This window comes from Drosophila mauritiana, chromosome 3L, assembly GCF_004382145.1.
Source record: "Drosophila mauritiana strain mau12 chromosome 3L, ASM438214v1, whole genome shotgun sequence".
In the NCBI taxonomy this organism is placed as follows: Eukaryota; Metazoa; Arthropoda; class Insecta; order Diptera; family Drosophilidae; genus Drosophila; species Drosophila mauritiana.
Window position 1 is genome coordinate 3,336,185 of NC_046669.1, and position 19,780 is coordinate 3,355,964.

Sequence of the window (19,780 nt, forward strand, 5' to 3'; positions counted from 1 at the left end):
ATGACGATGGCATGGGCGCACATCCTGCCGCACACACTTGGAACTTGGGCCACTTAAGCCCATTGAGGGCAGTGCAACATACCGTTTGAAGGATACTTTGGTGCAGGCAGCAGCAGCAGCATTTGCGTCATTCACAAAACTGCGGCTCGTAACTTGCCACACACTTTGGTGCAGCAGCCGAGAGCAGTTGCTGCGACACAATTGTCCTTCCAGCGGCTGCTGGGTGAATGAACCTTCTCGGCGGATGACCCAGTTTTTTGGCTGCAGCAGCAGCAGCAGCCGCAACAGCATCTCCCCCATTCATCGGCATCCTTGTCGCGTTCAATGACACAGCGGCAGCAGCAGCAGCATCGGCGAACTGGCTATGAATGGGAAAAAAGGACCTCTGCGCATGCCAAGTGGGTCAATATCCTTTGGCGTGACGTCACCAGTGACACAGTTAACACAGCCTGCATAGTTGAATCATGCACCTTCCCACCGTTCCTTGTTTTTCTCAAATTTTCCGATGTACAACATTATTGCATTTATTTCTAATTTGGCTCTAACAAAAATCGCAGGCAAAATGGATGTTCGCAAAAGGCGTTATACAAAAAATTTGATTTAAAACCATTATAACAGAGTTCTTCAAGCGACAACTGCAACGACGGCTACGGCTGTAAACCATAAAAATGAAACTAAGCTTAAGAGAAAGGATCCTCTGTCGGGACTATAGAGGATTCACCACAAGCGCACACAGTCTGTAGTTTGATAGGGTTCTGCTTCCTTCCAGCGAAAATCTCTCGTCTGCTGCACGTTTGCAATTTTGGCAGGCGAAATCGCTTAGAGAATCTCGAAGAGCTTCTTCAGCTCCACCATCAACGCCCAATCCGCCTTGATCAGGTCGTCACGGAAGTAATCCTTGCAGGCATCGATGCTCTGGCGAGAGATCTGCAAGGAGAGTTCGATTAAATGCCATGAAAAACTTGAGAAATTTCAATAATTAAAAGTCCATTAAGCTTCGATAAGGCAAACCCCGAGTGAAATTGTAATTTTTTGGCCCGTGTGTCTACAAGTGCATATTAATAACACGCTGCGCTACACATAAATCATTTGCATTGTGAGTTCAGCGAATATGTATAATTGGAACGTGCCAATTGTCATAACTCCAAAGGGAGATTCGAGATGCGGACAGGGCGACTGCTCCATCAATCAAACAACGGGATGGCACGTGTCTCCAGCTCGGGGTCTCCAGTTCTCCTCCGGCTCCACCAGACCCATCAGCCCCACCAGCTCCGCACAGACCCCGACATATGGCGCATAACAATTAAAATCATTTTGTACAATACTTTTTTCCATCTTTTTCGTATCCGATTCAGCTTGAGTTTATGCCCCGGCAACGCTTTATCGAAGCTATTTTAGTGTCGCCAATTTTTATGGCGCCTTTTTAATGGGTTTTTGAATGCCTCGCGTTTATGGCGAGCAGTCTGAAGACCTCATGAATAGTTCCACTTTCAGGCCCCCCAAAAGTCTGATTACCGCACGCCCTTGATAAAGACAACACACTCTCTGTCCTTTGTCTGCCATGTTCCCCCGCTTAATTATTATTTCCATTCCCATTCCCATCTCTCTCTTTTTGTTCATTTTTGGCGCATCGCATATTAATTAGGCTCGATCAATGGTTTTGATTATTGGAGCCGTATATATTTATGTACAAAAGATTTCTCTAAACGATAAAGGGGCATAAAGCCCCTCAAGGAGTCCCCATTTATGGCCATGCATATTAAGTGCCAGAATGGGCGACTCTTTTGTCCGCGATTCGAGAGTAGAAGGATATGGGAGGATTCAGTCGTTAAAAACCGAGCCTGAGTTTAAGTATACATCGATTGCTTATCTATGACCCGCCTAAATTAAAGTTTATTTTCCTTGCTGATTTCGTTTAATAGCCCTTTTGTGTTCTGAAATCGGATAAAGCTTTAGAACTAAAACCTACTGACTGCTTGCAAGGGATTTTCCATTTCCACGAACTGCATCCAACTTAGATTCCACTGAAAACCCCATTTAGCTGTCCTCTTAGCCAAATCTCGACTAATTGCAGCTATTTTTAGCTCCCACAAAGGCCTTGCACAGTTTTCTGACTGAGCCCGCAAGGCCGCAACCAAAGTCGTGTATGGCTGACCTCAGCTCCAATTTTAAGGGGGGTTCGACGAGCTTCTGGGCTGGGGCTGTTGCTGGAGCTGGGTTCTCCGCTCTCTGCTCCATTTTGGGTCGCCGAATGCGTCATAGCTGATAAACGGCGAGTGCACAAATTAAAGCCGAAAAAAAAAACACACAAAACACCGCAAACGGCGAAAACCGAAGCCGCTGCAGAAACACACACCCAAACTGGGTCGACATCCGAGGAAACTGGGTTAGCTCGATGGTGACGATGCTCCGGGGGTCAGTGAACTATGCAAGTGCACTACCGTGGAAGGTAAAACGTGACGTCAGCCGGAAACTCGGGTCAAACAGAGCGCTGTATGGATACACATACATCTGGGAGCGGGAAGGGGTCACTCCTCCCGTGAAACGACCCTGCATGCATAAGTACGTATCATCAGGTCAGCCATGACATAATACCCTTTCATGGCTCCTCCCAGGTTCTTGCACAGCCATTGAGGTCTATAAATAGTCGGGGAGTCTGTCAATTCGGGGTGGTGGCATACAAGCTAATAGCTTTTGATGGAGCCTGCACTGCGAAAAGCCCATAAGATGAGCGATAAAATAATAATGTGATGGCCTAATTAGATTTAATTTGGAATGGCCCATTTGGCCTTTGCTTGCATTACTCCCATCAATGCTGTCAATAAAATCGAACTGAGATTCTATTCGTGCGTAAATATCCATGGTCAAGCATGATTTTTGGCAGTGCAAACTATATCATTCAATTTGTAGGCCTAAAAATACATCTATTCATCTTTGTTTTTACGCCGCATTAATTGAATAAAGCGCGCTGCCAACTAAATGGGCAATTAGCGCCGCCTGCCGTTTTGACTTCACCGATGTCACCCGCTGATAAGGGACAAAAATGAATCGAAAATTAAGTTAGCTATCGATTTTGGTTTTCAGCCACCCCAATCTCACTCCCCCCCACTCCCACTCCGGCACCACCCACTCATCAAGGGCGCTTGACGTCAGAGCTGGTAAGTAATTGTTAATCAAATGATTGAACGAAAGGAAGTTGCAAAGACCTCTCAACGCCACTTAAGCCAGTTAAGTCATCGATCCGAGGCGTTCGTTGCTGTTGTAGCCACTTAACACACAACTTGGCCATGTAATTTGATAAGCCAGCTGGCCAAAGTGGAAGTGACCAAGGTGAAGAGCTCCGAAGGTCTGAAGGTCCGAAGGTTTGAAGGTGTGAGGTGGAGCAGAGGTGAAGGCGAAGTGGGCCTGCACCTGGCCATCGGACAAACGGACCATCCACCCAATCCAGGTGCAATTGACAACTTTGGCACTTCCCCGTTGCGATTGCTCGATTGCCGCTGCTGTTGAACTCAAGTGATTTGCACTCGAAATCGCACTGAATAATGGCATCCGGCATTCGCTCAATTACGGCGCATTGATAATGAAAGTCCTAAAGCTTTCGCGGAATTAATTGACTGAAATGCAATATTATTCTAGCAATCCATGCGTACTTCAATCATTTCATTCAAATCATTTAATTAAGCTGAAAGGTTTGCTTCTGCGAGCAACTTCATTGCATATTTGTGGTTTAAATGTACTTCATCAGAACTGGGTACTCAAGAACCGAGTAAAAACACCTAAAATAAGTATTAAATATAGCTGAGGTTATAATTGCACCACTTCAGATATCTAATCCATTCATAAACACATGCCCACCAAGGCGATGATAGTGCGGTTCCTCACTTCCCGACCATAATGCACTCGACTCGAGTCTATCTCGAGTTCTAAGTTGATTCTTCCGCTCCCGAATTCTGTGAATGTATCTACCGCCCATTGTTTTGAGTAACCTAAAGTGGAGGGTTCTTAAATATCGGTAGATGGACTTACCTTGCTGATCAGCATATCATCGGCTTCGAAGTGGCGACCAAACATTTTGGGCGATTCCCCGGGAATCGGATCGATTTTCACGCAAATCTCTTGACCCTTGCGCGCGAATTCGATTTGCTTGTGATTCGATTCGATGGAAGTCACGATTCCAATGTCCACGAACTGCAATCAAAGAAAAAAAAAAGAGAAGAATTGCTGGTCAGTGAAATTGTGAAAGTGATTTTAGCATACGTGGCCGACGGGGCGTATGTGTAATGTTGCGGCAAATTAGAAATAATCAGATGGCCGCAGTGAACTTTTATGGGCTGGGACTTCCGCATGTCGCCGTCTGAATCGCTGATAAGTTTCACCAGCTCGTTTAATATGCCAAAGCCGTAAAATAACTCCACGTTAAGCGCTAAATAAAAGGTTTGCCAAAAAAGTAGAATAGGCCGTGTGGGTGGGTAACCAAATGGGTGGTGGATGGGTGGGTCTTATCAGCGCATCTGGCGCAAGTTTCATATGCGGTGACCACTTCCTCAATTCCACTGATAAGCTCGTGGGTGGTGTACACTGTACACTGCAACGCGTAACTATGCATTGCCTACATTTTATTATAATTTAAAACTAACACAAATTTAAAACCCATTATTGTTAATTTTTGACTATTGAAAAGTGTACATTTCTAATAAAAATCGAATAAAAATTCCTTTCGGGCCAGTGATTTTCTCGCTGTGCATGGGCTCCTATCTCGATGGCCTAACAAAGTCATTGAACCAAATTGTAACATGTTTGTTGTCGTAACCCGTTTGCACTCGACAAAAACAAAACAGGAAACTGTTGCCAACGTCGCGTTTCCTGTGGGCGCCCCAATGGCGTCGACGTCGCTGCCCTCGTTCGTATTTCATTCAAACCAAATAAATTATTGAAATTCTTTTTTTTTTTTGCTATTGCTGTTCATGTTGTTGTTGTTGTGCTGGCCTGTTGCTATCGGTGCAAATAGCTACATAGCACATTTACACACCCCCTAGAAGGAGAAAGACGGGCGGGCGAGGGGATGTGGGCGGGGGTGGGAGCATTTGTCACCATTTCCTGTCGTTGATTACTCATACGCCCCGTTCCACGTCTTCCGTTGCGGCGTCTTCGCGTTTTCGCGCTCTCTTCGAAATTTTCATTAAATGTGTTAATTTATTTCCATTTCCACACAATTTTTTCTTTCAACATTGCGCTTCTGCGGTGCGAGCCGGCAATTTTCGTCTTTTATGAGAGCAACGAAATCATCCCAGTGGGGGATATTTATGATAGATATGGTATGTATATATTTATATGTATATATGCTGCCGAGGAATATGGCAAAAAAACAACCCGGCCCATACCAAACTCGCACCAAATGATGAGAGGAGCAATTGATGGGCCTGTTGATGCAAGTGGCAAAAAAGGAAACCGACTTCGAGGCAGATAAATCGGTTTAGATTAAAAGTTCTTTTGGGAGAATAATTTAAGTGCACCAATACTTGTTTTAATCTTTGCATAATGTTTATATTTAAATTTAAAATAATCCTTATTTGCAGAAAGTTATCAACAGAAGAAAACTAATAAACTAAACCATTGAAAAATAATTTAATAGATTTCTAGGCCTATCAAGTCAATTAATTTCCAACTGTAAGCACAATTTAGAACGACCAAAATAGTTTGTTATATTTTCTGCTTTCGATGCCAAAGAAAGCGAATTCTTTATTGGGCATTAAGAAAAAATTCGATGACGACGCGGCCGTCTCGTGTCGCCGAAAAACCCCAAACAAGTTGACTACGAAAACAACATTTTACATTCCTCTTTTTTTCCCCCAGTTCGATTTTGTATATTTTTTTGTACAACTTTTTCTGGCTGGCAGATCGCTTGGCTGTGTGTGTGTATCGGCGTTTATCTAAAAATATGATTTATATATTTCGTGCAGACCGGATGTCGTCTATTTTCGAAAAAAGCGCTGCTTGTATGAATGAACGAAAACAACAAATCGAAAGCGAACAAAACGAGATTCAAAAAGCATTTGGCTTTTTGTAAAATGTTTGATGGAGAGCGGCGACCAGAAGAGGGACAAACACATAGATTGTGTGCTATCTTTATTCTTTTTTGGGCAGCGCAAACATTTTAGTGACACAATTCTCTGATTTCTTTGCAGCTTGTTTATGCTGTTGTCAGCAGGAAACACTAAATTAGTTGACCGTAGAGAGAATTACCCCATATATATACCGCATAATATATACATATGCACACATTTTATATGTGTCAAAGACGAAAATTCGCAACATCCGTCGCGCGGGGGACTCAAAATCAAATCTTTCAGGGCCTCTGAGTCTGCGCAGCTGCAACTTCGAGTGGCCTCGAAAAATACAAAATATAAAACGGTAGCCACATCAACTCTCCCAATCTCGGCTGCCGGTCTTGGATTCTCCTCAACCAAATCTTCAGCCCCTCGGGGCTGCCGATCTACGCTTTTCAAATGGATCGAGAAGTCTGGGGCCCCACGAACTTGCCTACGTCATGTTTTTCGAGGGAGAAAGAAGAACTTGTCGCTGATTCGAGTTTGGGCCGCAGCAAGTCCCCCGATTTGAGGAAGCATTTATATAGTCATCATCGCCGTGATCGCTATGAACATGATCACGATCCATCCGTCCACGGACCACCAGATAACCCCACTCATCTGGCTGCCCACAACTTTCGGAAGGTAGATATGGAGGAGGAGGAGCAGATGGCAGCTGGAAAACAACCTGAGGAGATCTTGGTAGCTGAATAACTAGGGAGGGGGAATGGGAAGAGTAGGTGTGCGGCAGCAGGGCTGCAGTGTAGGAAAGAAGTTTGAAATATATTTTTTATGGTTTCTATGTGGCTGAACAAATGCAAACTGTGATGTTCAGAGATAGATTACTGAGGAAACTGTATTGAAAAATAAAAGATTTATATATTTACATATACATTACATTCTCTTGTTGCCCAACCCTAACGCTCTCCAACCTTTCCACCCAGCTAGCCAAAACTGCCAGTTGTTTGGACCTGAGCTCAGCTCGAGTCATGCAACGCCAAGCGACATGGCTTTCAACGGCAATAACAATGCCAACAACACCTACCAAATGAGCCAAGACAGACCCCTTTGAGCAGAAGTCTAGTCATGCTCATTAGCATCTGGAATCTCCATCTGCGTCTCCATCTCCATTGCTGCAGTGCAGCAACGCCCACAATCCAGACTCGCGGCTCGTAGGAGGCCGAAAAGAAAATCTTTCACTGACAGGAAGTTGGTGGGCAAGCTCATCATCGCCGTCATCGTCATGGCCATCGAAATTCAAGTGAGTCCCAGGTGGGTGTCTGTTGCCAAGGTGTTAAAGAGCGGCAGCAAGCTCCACTGATTAGAAATGATTAGCGGACAGAGTTGTTATTAATTTCGTAGTTTGCGCCACTCGAAAAGCGAAAATTAAAGCCCATTGATTATTATTATTGTTTAATTTGTTTGGGTTAACGTCGTGTTATCGGACATCGGAAATACTTGATAGATACCCGCCAGCTGCTCGGCATATGGCCATTAATCAGGCGTGTCAATAAAGTCGGGCCAAGTATCCTAGCCAGGCCCATATGCATATTAGCCCGAGTGCAAAACAATCAATTATGCGTCCAGGTGAATGAAACTGAAGCGAATGAGTTTATGGAACCTCTCGATTGAACATCGATAAGAATCGAACAAAGAATATATAAAAATAACAAAAAGTGATAAGAAAGCCTAAGATGCAAGCCTAATTGAACTCTGTTCGGGAGGAAGTGAATGCGAGTTGTTGACTAGCCAGGTGAGCTATCAGCCAAAATCGTATCAAGTTCAATGCCTGAGTTAATAACTATTATTAGGTTCTTTCCCCGATTGTTGGCCTAGGAGTCTTCAAGGTTCTGGCGTCTAACAATGCGGCCATAAAATATTATTTCTTTGACGGTTTTTCCCTGGCCAAATAAAATAAGCTTCAAGTAGATTGCCCTGTTTGCCAACGTAAATAGAGTGCGCGGAAGTCAGCTATTTCACCATCTGCTTGAAGTTGTGTAAACAAATATTACACTTATTCCGATTTCTAAAGAGTATTTTTATGCAAAATAATCGTTAGGGCACTTTGTCAAGAGCGTTGTTATGAGAAGAAAATGAGTATAATATAACATTTCTAATGAGAAAACGTCAACGAGATATCTCTAACCTGACCTATACTACCGCCAAACTTATTAAAACCTTTTATCTTTCAGACAAATTCTTGTAAAATGTATCTTGGAGTCTGATGATGCCCGGCACAAGATAATGAGCTATCTCAAACGGTTGCGATAACAGAAAACACAACTTTGGGAAATAGTCACATGGAAATCTTACTAGCCAAAATGTCATCACTTTTGGGCTGTTGGTTTATTGTTCCACTTAGTCCAAATATTTTTGCGTAGGTGATACGTCCGCTGTTTATAATATTCTGCTCTTTTTTATAATTTTTATGGCCTGCAGCCCGAAAACATTAAGCGATTAAACAAACGTCAATTAAGTATATTTATTTTGGGTGCGCGTGTAAATGGGTGAAAAAAGGGGGAAGAAGCAGCTGAGAATAAGAACGTTTTTATGCCAGTTTTCCGTCGGTTTTTGTGCAAATTCAGCATTTCCGGCCAAGAAAAACTGAAATGTGACGAAGGCGACCAACTGACCGAGCAAAAGCGAAATAAAACCAACAGAAAACAGCAACGACGACGTCAATTTCCAAGCCGCAAAAACAAAGGCAAAAAAATACAACAAAATATAAAAAAAAAAACCAAAGAAATACAGAGAGCGGCGAGTAATTTGCTAATTACGCTAATTTCTTTTGTTGTTGCTGGTCGGTCTGCTTTTATTGCAATTGCCATTTGTAATAGCAGCCATTGTTGCTGTTGCGCCGCCTGTTTATTTTCATAGTAAAACAAATATATAAGGCAATCGTACACAGGAAGAAAAAATACCATATTTCACCAAACATTATCTATTTAAATTTTAAAACTATTTATTCCTGTGAATTTAGAAATGTATCATACATTTATTGAAACGAGCAATGCTATTTTGGCAATACAAAAGTATTTTAGATAAGATTAAAATATTTTGTAGATTAAGATCTTGAGAATATATATCTCTTTTTAACCAGTTATTTATATTCAATGTACACCTATTAGATGTGCCGTGTAGTTGCAGATACATGAAGACGGGGCAAAAAAAAGCGCGTATCTAAGCGGATTTTACTATCTTATCGTTTGTACAAATGAGTGTGGTGCGTGTATGTGCAAACGTATGTGAGTGTGTGTGTGTTTTATGGTCGTCGGAACCTAAAGCTACCCGCGGCACCACCCACCGCCCACCAACACCCCTCATCGGCAAATGGCCTAGGCAATAGTCAAGGCAACAACAGGAAATAAGCATTTTTATGAATGAAACGAAAGCGAGATACAGACAAACAAACAAATAAAGACGCGCACATAGATACACACTCATACATGGATGAAGGCACTCAGTGTTTAGTGCAAAATGCTTAGCTTAAATACAGTAGGCGATGTAAAACCATAACCACTAGTTAGTTAAAGCATTGGGTTCAGATAGTAATCTCCTTGGATATGACATCATAAAGAGGTCTTAAAAACTTCACCTCGCTTTATAAGTTATATTCTAAATTTATAAGACCCAATAGTCAGTATCTAACGAACTATAAATCACGTACTTTCGCCACTCCACCCAAACGATATTTACACCTTTTGTGGGGGAAGCACTGCTTTTGCTGTAGAAATTGTGTTTGTAGGTTTCATTCACAAGTTGCGACCGCTCATTGTGTCGTTGCTGCCACTATTTGTTATGGTCTGTTTGCTCTATTTTATATTAAAAGCTTTTATTGCGGCCGTATCCGATAGATACAGGCACACTCGGCATGGCAGAGTGCGCCCACATGTCTTCCAACTGTTCTATTACGAAATCTCCGACGCTGGCCGCTTATCATAATAAGATACGAATGTATCTAGTAGGTGCTGGCTTGGCCCATTCACAGCATTCGCACTTCATTCATAAAGAGAATTTCCGTTTTCCCGCGTTTCGGCACGTTCAGTTCAGTTCAGGAGCACACCTGCCTTATCTCCGGGGGTTGCTGTGCCCATCCACTTCCTACTGTTCGGTATTTGCTGGCACTTCCCATTTGGATCCTGCACTTCCGATGCCCCCCGCTCGAGGATTCCCCTGACCCCTGACTCCGAGCAGCTGGCAGTCTCAGCACACTTATGCCATGAGTACTACTACTCTACGGTTGCTATCTCCTTTCGCCGCTTGGAATGGCAATTCATTCATAAAGTTGTGGGTTTACACTTGCAGAAAAATCTTCACTTTGCTATACACATATTTAAATCTTTATAAACTCTATTTGTAATATATATTGTATCTTTGTATGAATTAAAACTGTATTCAAACATACTTTAGTTTGACTAAGATCTATCTCTTTTTCAAATTCACTTTAATTTAATACCAGTTATTTTTCTCAGTACAGCCAATTATTTGGTTCCTACGTGCGGAAGCATTCACTTCCGTTATACTTCCGTTCTGCCTCGGCCAGCTGAAAAAACTGCAGCTGGCTGTCTTTGGACCGCCGACAATCCGCTTCCGCAGCTCTTTCGCCATCTACATACGTACTTACGGGCAACCACCCCAACTTCTTTTGTATTTAATTACTGGTTCCGGTTCTTAGCGCTGTTTCTATCGCTTCATCGCCGTCCTCCTTACCATCATTGTGTTTGTTCTTCGTGTGCCCCTTGTTGTTGCATTGTCCAAAGTGTTCTTTTGTCGCACACGTAGTAACCGTAGGAACCGATTTGAATTCTTAACAACCCCGAAATGGCGAAAGATGACGCAGTTCCGAAACCCAAGAGGAAGTGCCCGGAAATAATCACTGATTGTAATCTGAACAGTGAGATACACTTCACGGGTCCTCGAATGCGATGGGTAAGCAGATCTTAAGAGATTTTCGGGTATTAGTCAAGCTATAGTCAGGGTGTTAACTTATGTGTCACGCATAGATTACATTACATTACATTTCAAACTCTAGGAAGAGATAAGCAAATTTTCAGAACTGGCAATTTGAATTGAATAGGAATTGTTGTTACCAAATGGAAATCTTTTATCTGTAACTTTCATAACAGCTCAACAAAAATGTTATACTATCATAAGGTTATTTTCCAATGAAATATCTATATATTTCCCCCATTACAAAATTATCTTTCACAATGCCAAAGCTCATAAGACTCTTTCACTCAGCAAAGAATCATTCATTCACCGAAAAAGAACCGCGTAGATCAACTCGGTTCTTATTGCGGCGACAACGGAAGTCGTAAGCCATGAAGGCTCAACAACTGAGGCAGTCGGCGAAATAAAAAATAATACTTAAATCTCGCACTTAAATGCCCCATCAGGTCCGAGAATAATCGAAAATGGGGAAAGGGGGGCTGTAGGGGCCGCAGGGGAGTGGAGACACCCTTACCTACTTAAACTTAACTCACAGCCCATAAATTAGGCAAGATCAACAGAAATCGGATGCAAGGAGGAGGAGGAGACGAGATCGGTGCGACGAGCAAGGCAAACTGCTACTATATAAATATACGTGTATATATAAATCGAAAAACTGCAAGAGCCCAGGGGCCATTTAATTAACAAAAACCAGCAGTAGCAGCGCACCGAATGAGCTTTCATTTCCGCTACAACCGCCAGGCACTTGGGGCATGAATGAAAATATTAAAAGATATCGATCGCCGGATCGTCGGTCTTCGATTCGATCTCACTTGCCACCATCACCATCACCATCACCACCACCACCGGGTGCAACCGAAAACTCTTTATGCCACCAGATTTCTGGTTTCTCTGCGGTTTGGGTAAAAGCGAAGGCAACAGCAGGCCGCAATATAATATCTATATACACATATGCAAGACGATCTGCAAGTGATCTGCCACAGTCTGTCTTTCCGGCTTTAAAGGCCGTCTTTAGGAGGCGAACAGATTGAAGGCAGCCACAGTGGAGATTCATACAACTTATTCGAGTTTAGAAGTTTTTAAAAGCCCAGTAATATTATGCAGAATGAAGTGTCCGTAGAACTAGATTCTTCAAATTAGGAAGCTTAAGGATGTCAGCTCTTTTCAAATTAGAAAGGTTTCTCTTATGGAATTAGGACTGTAGTAGCCTTAGCTAGATACCCCCCTGTATAAATTGCTCGTAGACACGTACACACTCACATCGCAACGTCCATATGTTAAGTGACTGACGGATTTGGATTTGGCGGTGGGTAACGCCTCCAACTTCCGTTTGCTGTTTCGCTGTTTTGGCTTTGGTTTTAAAGTGCAGGCAGGCATTCAGTCGCAAGAGGGAAAATAAATGTATTCCCCGGTAGATGTTGATGCAGATGATCGGCAATGGTGATGTTGATGGTGATCCACTCGCTCCTCCATTCGGCGGTCGGATGATGGTGATGTCAGTGGGAGACGACGCGGATGAGAACGAGGATGGGGATGTGCGAGAGTGGGGCGTGTTTGGCTTAGATTGTGCCTTCGATAAAGTGAAACTCTTTGATGTACGAGCACGGGGGCTGATCGAGGCGGATCTGATGAGACCGGAGGATAAACAACAGCCGCGGACTTAAAAAGTATAAAAGAGCAGCGAAGATTGCCGGATCGCTGCTTAATTAGCCGCGGTGACCCTCAAGGCTAAGTTACCAAAAGGTGGATGATCATCAACAAAAATTGGCCTGATGATCGGTGAAAAGGGGAACTTTTAATTGAATTCGATGGGGAAGTGGTTTTTTCAGAGAGGAAACAATACTGAGATCATCAGCATTTCCCTAAACACGACTGATCAGACGATGGGTTTGTTTTCTGTGTTTACCTTAAAGCTGTGGAAATTTTCGATTAGCAATTAAGGTGTTTATTGTTCATTTTAAATATCAAGAGGACGCCCTGGGAAATTGAAATGATCTTTGCACTTTTGTATACCATAGGTAAAAACGTATACATTACTCACTTCTTTATAAATCAATCTAAAGAACGTACTTAATGTACTTCGTATATTTAATAACTTCCCTAGAACATGGTTGCTTCCAATCAACTTCCTTGCTTAACCCCAAATCCATTGAACCCTCTGACTGTCCATTGATCCCTTACCCTTATTAACCCCATTGAATTGTCGGCAGCCGTATCCCGTTACCGCATTTTGACACTTGCAGTCCCCAATTCTCAGGGGTTAAGGGTTGAAACACCGGCGGCGGTCAGCCGACAATGGTCACCTGTTTAACCCCCTGGGCCAAAATGTAATGACAAGCCCCAGAACGGGAAGTGGAAGTGGTTTGGGCTCAGTCGTTACTTTCGTCGTGTGAGAACGGATGTTTTGGCCAGCTTGAAACAATTACGCGATCCGAGAAACAAAGGCCAGAAACCAAGTGATCGGACTGGCCTGCTATTACAGATTTAATTATATAATTAATAAATGTAATCAACGGCCAGGCAAAGACAAGGGCCAAAGAAGCGACCATCTGGCAGAGAAACAGAGAAACAGTCGCCGGCACGCATGCGCAGCAGCATCGAAAGGAAGTTGTCGCTGGGAGAGAAGGGCAGAGGGTCTGCCGGAGGCCGGAGAACTGAAGAGATCCCCAACCCTTTCGCAGAAGAGCTCCCCCAGCTGCAAGTCAACGGAAATCGCAAAGGCAAAAAGCAGGCAGGCAAAAGCGACAAAACAGCCACGACGGCGATGGCCCAGCATTCTTGGGCAGAAATGAAGTGCACATCTAAAGTAGAATTGGATCAGGTCGGGGGAATGGACATGGACATGTGGGTCTGGAGCAGGGGTTGTAGCATACGATCACATGTGTGTGCCCACGGCACATGAGCTCAGATTGTGGGGACTTGGTGGATGAGCTACAGAAGGTTAAGTAAGTATATGCAGCTTGATGTCTCGAGCTGAATACCCAATTAAAAGAAAAAACTAAAAAACCAACCAACATATACTAGATAAGTCACTTAGAAGCTCGATTTTATTATATCTTTTCTGTCTATTTACGGTTTCCAAAGCCGACTCTAATCTATTGGAACAAATCGTAGGGTATATTCCGCACAAAAATCAGTATTAAAGCTGGCAAAAAGCGAGAAGTGGCCAATAGGAGCGAAGAAGACAGAGAAGGAACACGTTAAAAAGAATGACGATGAATGACGGGAAGCGCACAGCTTAGCAGCGCTCTCTTGGATAATTGAGGAAGTTATAATTGCCAATGAATGCCTCCTGCTCCTGCTCCTCCATCTACTCCAGCTCCAGCTCCAGCTCCTTCTCCTGGTATGAAGTCAAGAGCGGTGCGGGGAGCAGAGGACATAAACCCTTTTGGCACAAGATCGCAGAAGCAACAAAAATCGACAGAGGTGGAAAGGAAACAGTTGTTGTCTTTGGTCTTTGGCAACGGGAAACAGGACATGTCTGCGCATAAATTGAAATGAGTGTCGTCGTCGTCGTCGTTGCTGCTTCTTTTTTAGCCAGTTTGTATCATTATCAACGGAAGGACAATAATTGAGGGCCCGACCGTCCGGCGGTTATTATGTTGGAATTCAGCAAAGCGTTTTGCGACGCAATTCGTTCGGGCGATGAGCTAATAACTATTCGCCCAGCTCCCCAACTCAATTGCATCACGCACATCCAGAGAGAATATAATGAAAATATAACCGCACCACCTGTGTCAACAATGAAAAGCTGCCCCGCCAGAGGTAGCAAATCAAACAAACAACTCATCGGGTCTCCTTATTATTATTATATACTTGATACTTGACACGATTCCCAAGACAACACACCACATTGCCAGAGACAAGGACTTTCATTGTGCCTCCATTGTGCGCATAGAAGAAGAACCCAAGATATCCAGATATCCAGATACCCAGGTCCCCAACAATCGCGATCTACACCGCCGATCTGCAGCACTCCTAAATAAATGCGTGCCTATTGAATGGAACCTTTTGTGGAGCGAAGCTCGCAGAATAGTTAAATATTTGCCAGTGAATAGATTGTGAACACAGCACATGAAAAAATACATTGAAAGTTGGATTGACTATCAGTAATATAGATATAGAAAGTTAAACTGTTTATATCTGCTGATAAAAATAAAATCTTCAAGTTGTACAGATGTTTGAAAATTGGAAATATATATATACGATCTTATAGAGAATAAGCTTAAGATTTTTCTCAGTGCACTTACCTCCTTGCTGGGCACGCAAATTGGAGTGCCCACTTTGACAATGCCGTTCTCGACCATCACGCCCATCACGATCGGATCTCGGCTGTTGAATACGAACTGTGGCAGTATCTGTGGGATGGAATCGAAGAGATAGGAGTCAGAGAACGGGAAATTAGATCAATGACTGTTAGATAGACGCTGTTTTGTGTGGGGCATAACTATAACTAATAGGCGGCTCAATCGGGCTAGATCGATAACGATGGGTCCCGCTTCTAACTACTTTTTAAATAATGCCCGATAATTATGGTGGCTTAGGCGATGTAAGCAACGGATTTTGCAAGATAACAAAACTATGTGTCTGCTATGATATAGGATACTCTATAAGTGGGGTACTGCTCTTTATGGATATCTACATGATTTTTAATTTCACATGGCTAAAGAGCACATAAAACTTAACTCTTAATATATATTTAGGTTGGAAAATACAGCTTTTTAATATGAAATAATGTTTTGTAGTGCATTTGCCTATCGTTGTGACCCATTAACAAAGACCCTCGACCAAAAACAACACTGACTGCACCAAGAACGACTTAATTTCCGCTGCGTCAACTGTTGAAGAAGGCCTCAAATGGGATGCCGCCTGCAGCAGAAGTTGCGGATGGAGCCCAATCTGAATCAGCCGGCATAGAAAATGGATTGTACGTTGCCGGGGATACAAAAAAAAGAAAAGTGGCCCAGAGAACACGTTTCTCCAGCTCCGCATGCACATGCCTATGCCCCCACCTACCAGCCAACTCCTTAAGACAGAAGGCGAGTTAATAACTCAAACTAAACAACGTCATTGTTATTACAAGAAGACCTGTGACTGGGACTTCCACTCCAGAGAATCGTTATGTTCCAGCTGGCAGTGTGCACTCGAAAAAAATAATTCAAATACTATTAATATTATAAATTATATTAGATTCCATAACATTAAGGGATTCAGCAAACAGAAATACACAAATATATATGAGGAAAACAGGCTCAAAATTATACGAAATAGTTGTAGTGCTTAAAGTGCAACCTTTCGAGTGTAAGAGATCGAACCAATGCTAGCCAACAGCTGTGCGATGTGTGTCCAATTACCAGCACAGTGGGAGCCCAGTGGCCAGAAGTGGTCTAGAGTGGACCAGAGTGGACCAAAGTGGCCCCGAGTGGAGTGTGGCGTGTTGAGTCGCCACATTGCATACGACCAAAATCTAATGATTGCCTATAAATCAAATACGCTGTTTAAACATTATTTGAGCAGGAAGTGTGGACGTGATGCAGGCGTCTGTTGGGATCTAAGGCTTTGCTTTAATCGCTCGTTGAGTGCTTGTCTTGGTCCGGCTCATGGAGTATTATATCGCACAGAACCCGGCCCCCAGGAGTTCAAGCCCGTTCAATTCTTGTTGGCCAGCATCATTAGGCCAGCGTCAAGACGAGACAAGCCACAGCTGGAGATCCATTCTGGGTCTCACTTGAAATCGGAGTTGCAGTTGGAGTTGCAGTCTCGGTCTCATTCTCATTTTCAGTTCGCGGCAGATTGCATTTTACACCTGTAGCTTTCGGGGGTAATTGCAGTTAGGCTGTAGGTGCAGCGGGAGGAGGGCGGTAAATGGAACACGAACATGGGCGCATTAAAATAATGCCCATAATGACACCGAGTCTTTTGGGTTTCCGTCTTTAATTTGTTCACCCGATACGTACACTTGGAAATGAGAACGACTTGTGCAACTTATATTCACTTTGTATGTTCCAACTTAAAGATATAGTAAGATCTTTACTACACGGGGCTAAAATTGTTTTCAAACCCAAATTAAAGAGACCTACATTCAGCCCTATATTTTCATTCTCTTAGGGAGATATTAGCTTTTTTTATGTATTAAAACTAATTGATTCATAACTATTATCCCGAATAAAGTTAGTGAAATTGAAAGAGCCTACTTACCCTTAACTTGCAGGGAAAGACGGCTACGGATCGGAACTCCTCGCGCTTCTTCTGCTTGAGCTCCTCGCGATAGGCGGTGAACTTGTCGAAGAGATGGTAGATAATGTCCGCTTGGAATATTTTCACGCCCAAGGAATCGGCCATTTCCTGTGCCTCCCGCTCGATCTTAACGTCGAATGCCAGAATCGTTGCATACCTAAGGGGGACGGGCGTTGGAGATAAGTAGAGAAGATGAGTGAGATTCGTCGGCAGTAATTTAAAACAATTAAAAGTATATGCAATCGCAGAGACGCAGGGCAGGCAACCAACGAGCATAATAATAATAATAATAACAATAACCATAATGACACTGTCGAGTCGTCGCTGGTCTTCCTGTCTGGAGAAGAGTTGGCCTAATGATCGGACCGGATCGGGCCACATGGCGATCCGAGCACCAGGAAGCGTTAATAATTGAAATCACAAACAACCTCGGCGGATGGAATCCAACTGACGGTCGGTCGGACAGCTCAAGATGTTGTTTGTTTAGCTTGGTTAACTTTTGCCGTGTGGGGCTTTCAATGACAGGAAATGGTTGGCATTTCGAGAATCGAAACTCTCCGTCGACAGGAAAAGGTCCCAAAGCCAAAGTGCTGGAGTCGGCTAATGAGGGGCACTTTTTGGGATCTCTCGATCTTCTCGAGCATATAAAAATGGAAATGGGTTGGGGATTAAATTTGTTTGGGTAGAGGCGAAAACAGTTTAGGATAGAGTCCACGACTAATCGATCTATGAATTATGATCAATTTGGGCAGCGAGGGAAGCTAATATCAAGAAGATTAATAAAAGGAAAGGAGAGAAACCCTTTTAGATTGTGATATATGGGTTATATTTTGGGATTTTTGGAGTTTAAGGGAAGAGAATGATCAAATTTAAATATACCTATCAGAGGATTGAAATTTATAACTATATATTTGTGAAGAATAAAAAAATAAAAACAATTAAGATCCGCACAGAAGAATCACTTTCGAGGCAAGCTTTTAGGAGGATCGAATGGGAGCGGGATTCCCTGAAGGGGTAATAAATAGACAACCATTGTTGGAGCAGATCACTTTCGACTGAACGAGCCAATTTTATGCATTAAAGATCACATAAAAACAGTTAAGCATTTTATGGAACTCGTAAAGGCGACAGCACCAGAGTGGAGTTATATGTAGGAGCATATAAATATAGTAGAACCCATCGAAGGCACTTCTTCGGCGGACAGACAGACGACTTTTATGGCCGCTGCTCGCAGCGTAAAATGCAAAATTTTATGGTTCGAAAATTCCACACGCGTAAAAATCATAAATAAATGAAGAGCAGCCACACATAGTAAAAGATAGTGGGGCACATAGGGCCACAAACGGGCATAACTCAAAGTGAACGCACGCATGCGCAGAAGGGCCGGAAACGGAAATGCGCTGTCTTGGGCGTAGATACAAGATACCAGATACAATCGTAGCTACATTTCTATTTGCTCCATTCGAGTTTACATTTTGTTTTTTTTTCGTTTTTCTGCACATGTGACAGCGTAATTTGAGTGGGCCTTAAATGTATCTGCGTCTCGCATTCGCAGCTTTTATTGTTGCCAAGCAGAGCACGAAAATTGTTTGCAATTGGAAACCGGCATAGTGGAGCAAAGGAGACAGGAATGAACAAGAGAAAGATATAGATACGGATACAGATATAGACTGGGCTATTTGGCAGCACTTAACGCCGCTAATGAGACAAAGCTGCCGGCCCAAAGGCTTCGCTCTCTATAATAAATCATGGTCATCCCGCTTAGCTTTATCCCCCCGGTAAAGTGCATTTTGTGATTGCCGCTAAATGAATCACTTAACCCGACCATCGGCTCCTTCGTCGGCTAATATCAGACACAATCTTCAAAGATCCGACCATATTGCGTTGTTGTTTATCAAGTGGCGGGTGGAAGTGGAAGGGGCGGGGCGGGGCTGTGCGGAGAATTGTGTTAATGAAGTTAAGCGGCAATAAAATTGCATTGTTCGTTGTCATATATCAAAAAGTCGTTTATTCTCGCTGTCTCGCGGACCTCGTGCTGTCTTAAGTGTTCGGATATAAACCGACAATGGCCTACAATGTAGTCGAAAAGTGGTCAGATACTACATATAACGAAATGAAATGGTCAGGGGAAGGTGTTATACGTGAGTTGGAGACGTTCTCGAGAGGTAGTACTTGAGCTAGGAACCGAAGAGATGGTGGTAAAAGCAAAAACAAGTTCAAAAGCACATAAATCAAGGAAAAATGTTTCAAATATATTACATTTTATATCACATATCTAAGAAAATTCCCAACTATGATTGTTCTGTTCTGCGAATTCGCTAAAACAGGAAGTGTATTTCATAGAAATAAGATACTGCCGTATAATGTTCATAGAACTACCCAAGTCATTGCCATTGTTTCAGGGAATTATACCCATTCATAGAAAACTTTGAAGGGATCAATTACCCAACTGGCGACGTTATTTCTGTTTGCGAAATCCTCAATGGGGGAGTTCAATAAACCCCCGC

At 43.0% G+C, this 19,780-nt stretch overlaps 1 protein-coding gene and 1 pseudogene across 1 annotated transcript in view; one reads left to right on the forward strand and one right to left on the reverse strand.

Annotated features, from left to right (window-relative positions):
- Positions 1-498: 498 nt before the first annotated feature.
- LOC117139394 (eukaryotic translation initiation factor 5B) overlaps positions 499-19,780 on the reverse strand; it is a 32,217-nt gene continuing 12,935 nt past the window's right edge. The window contains exons 6-9 of the mRNA XM_033301662.1: positions 17,235-17,430; positions 15,287-15,394; positions 4,027-4,188; positions 499-927 (exon numbers count right to left, since the gene is read on the reverse strand). Coding sequence (XP_033157553.1) covers positions 820-927; positions 4,027-4,188; positions 15,287-15,394; positions 17,235-17,430 — 574 coding nt within the window. The 3' untranslated portion in view covers positions 499-819. The remainder of the gene's footprint in view (positions 928-4,026; positions 4,189-15,286; positions 15,395-17,234; positions 17,431-19,780) is intronic.
- On the forward strand, positions 6,551-7,195 carry LOC117139395 (annotated as a pseudogene).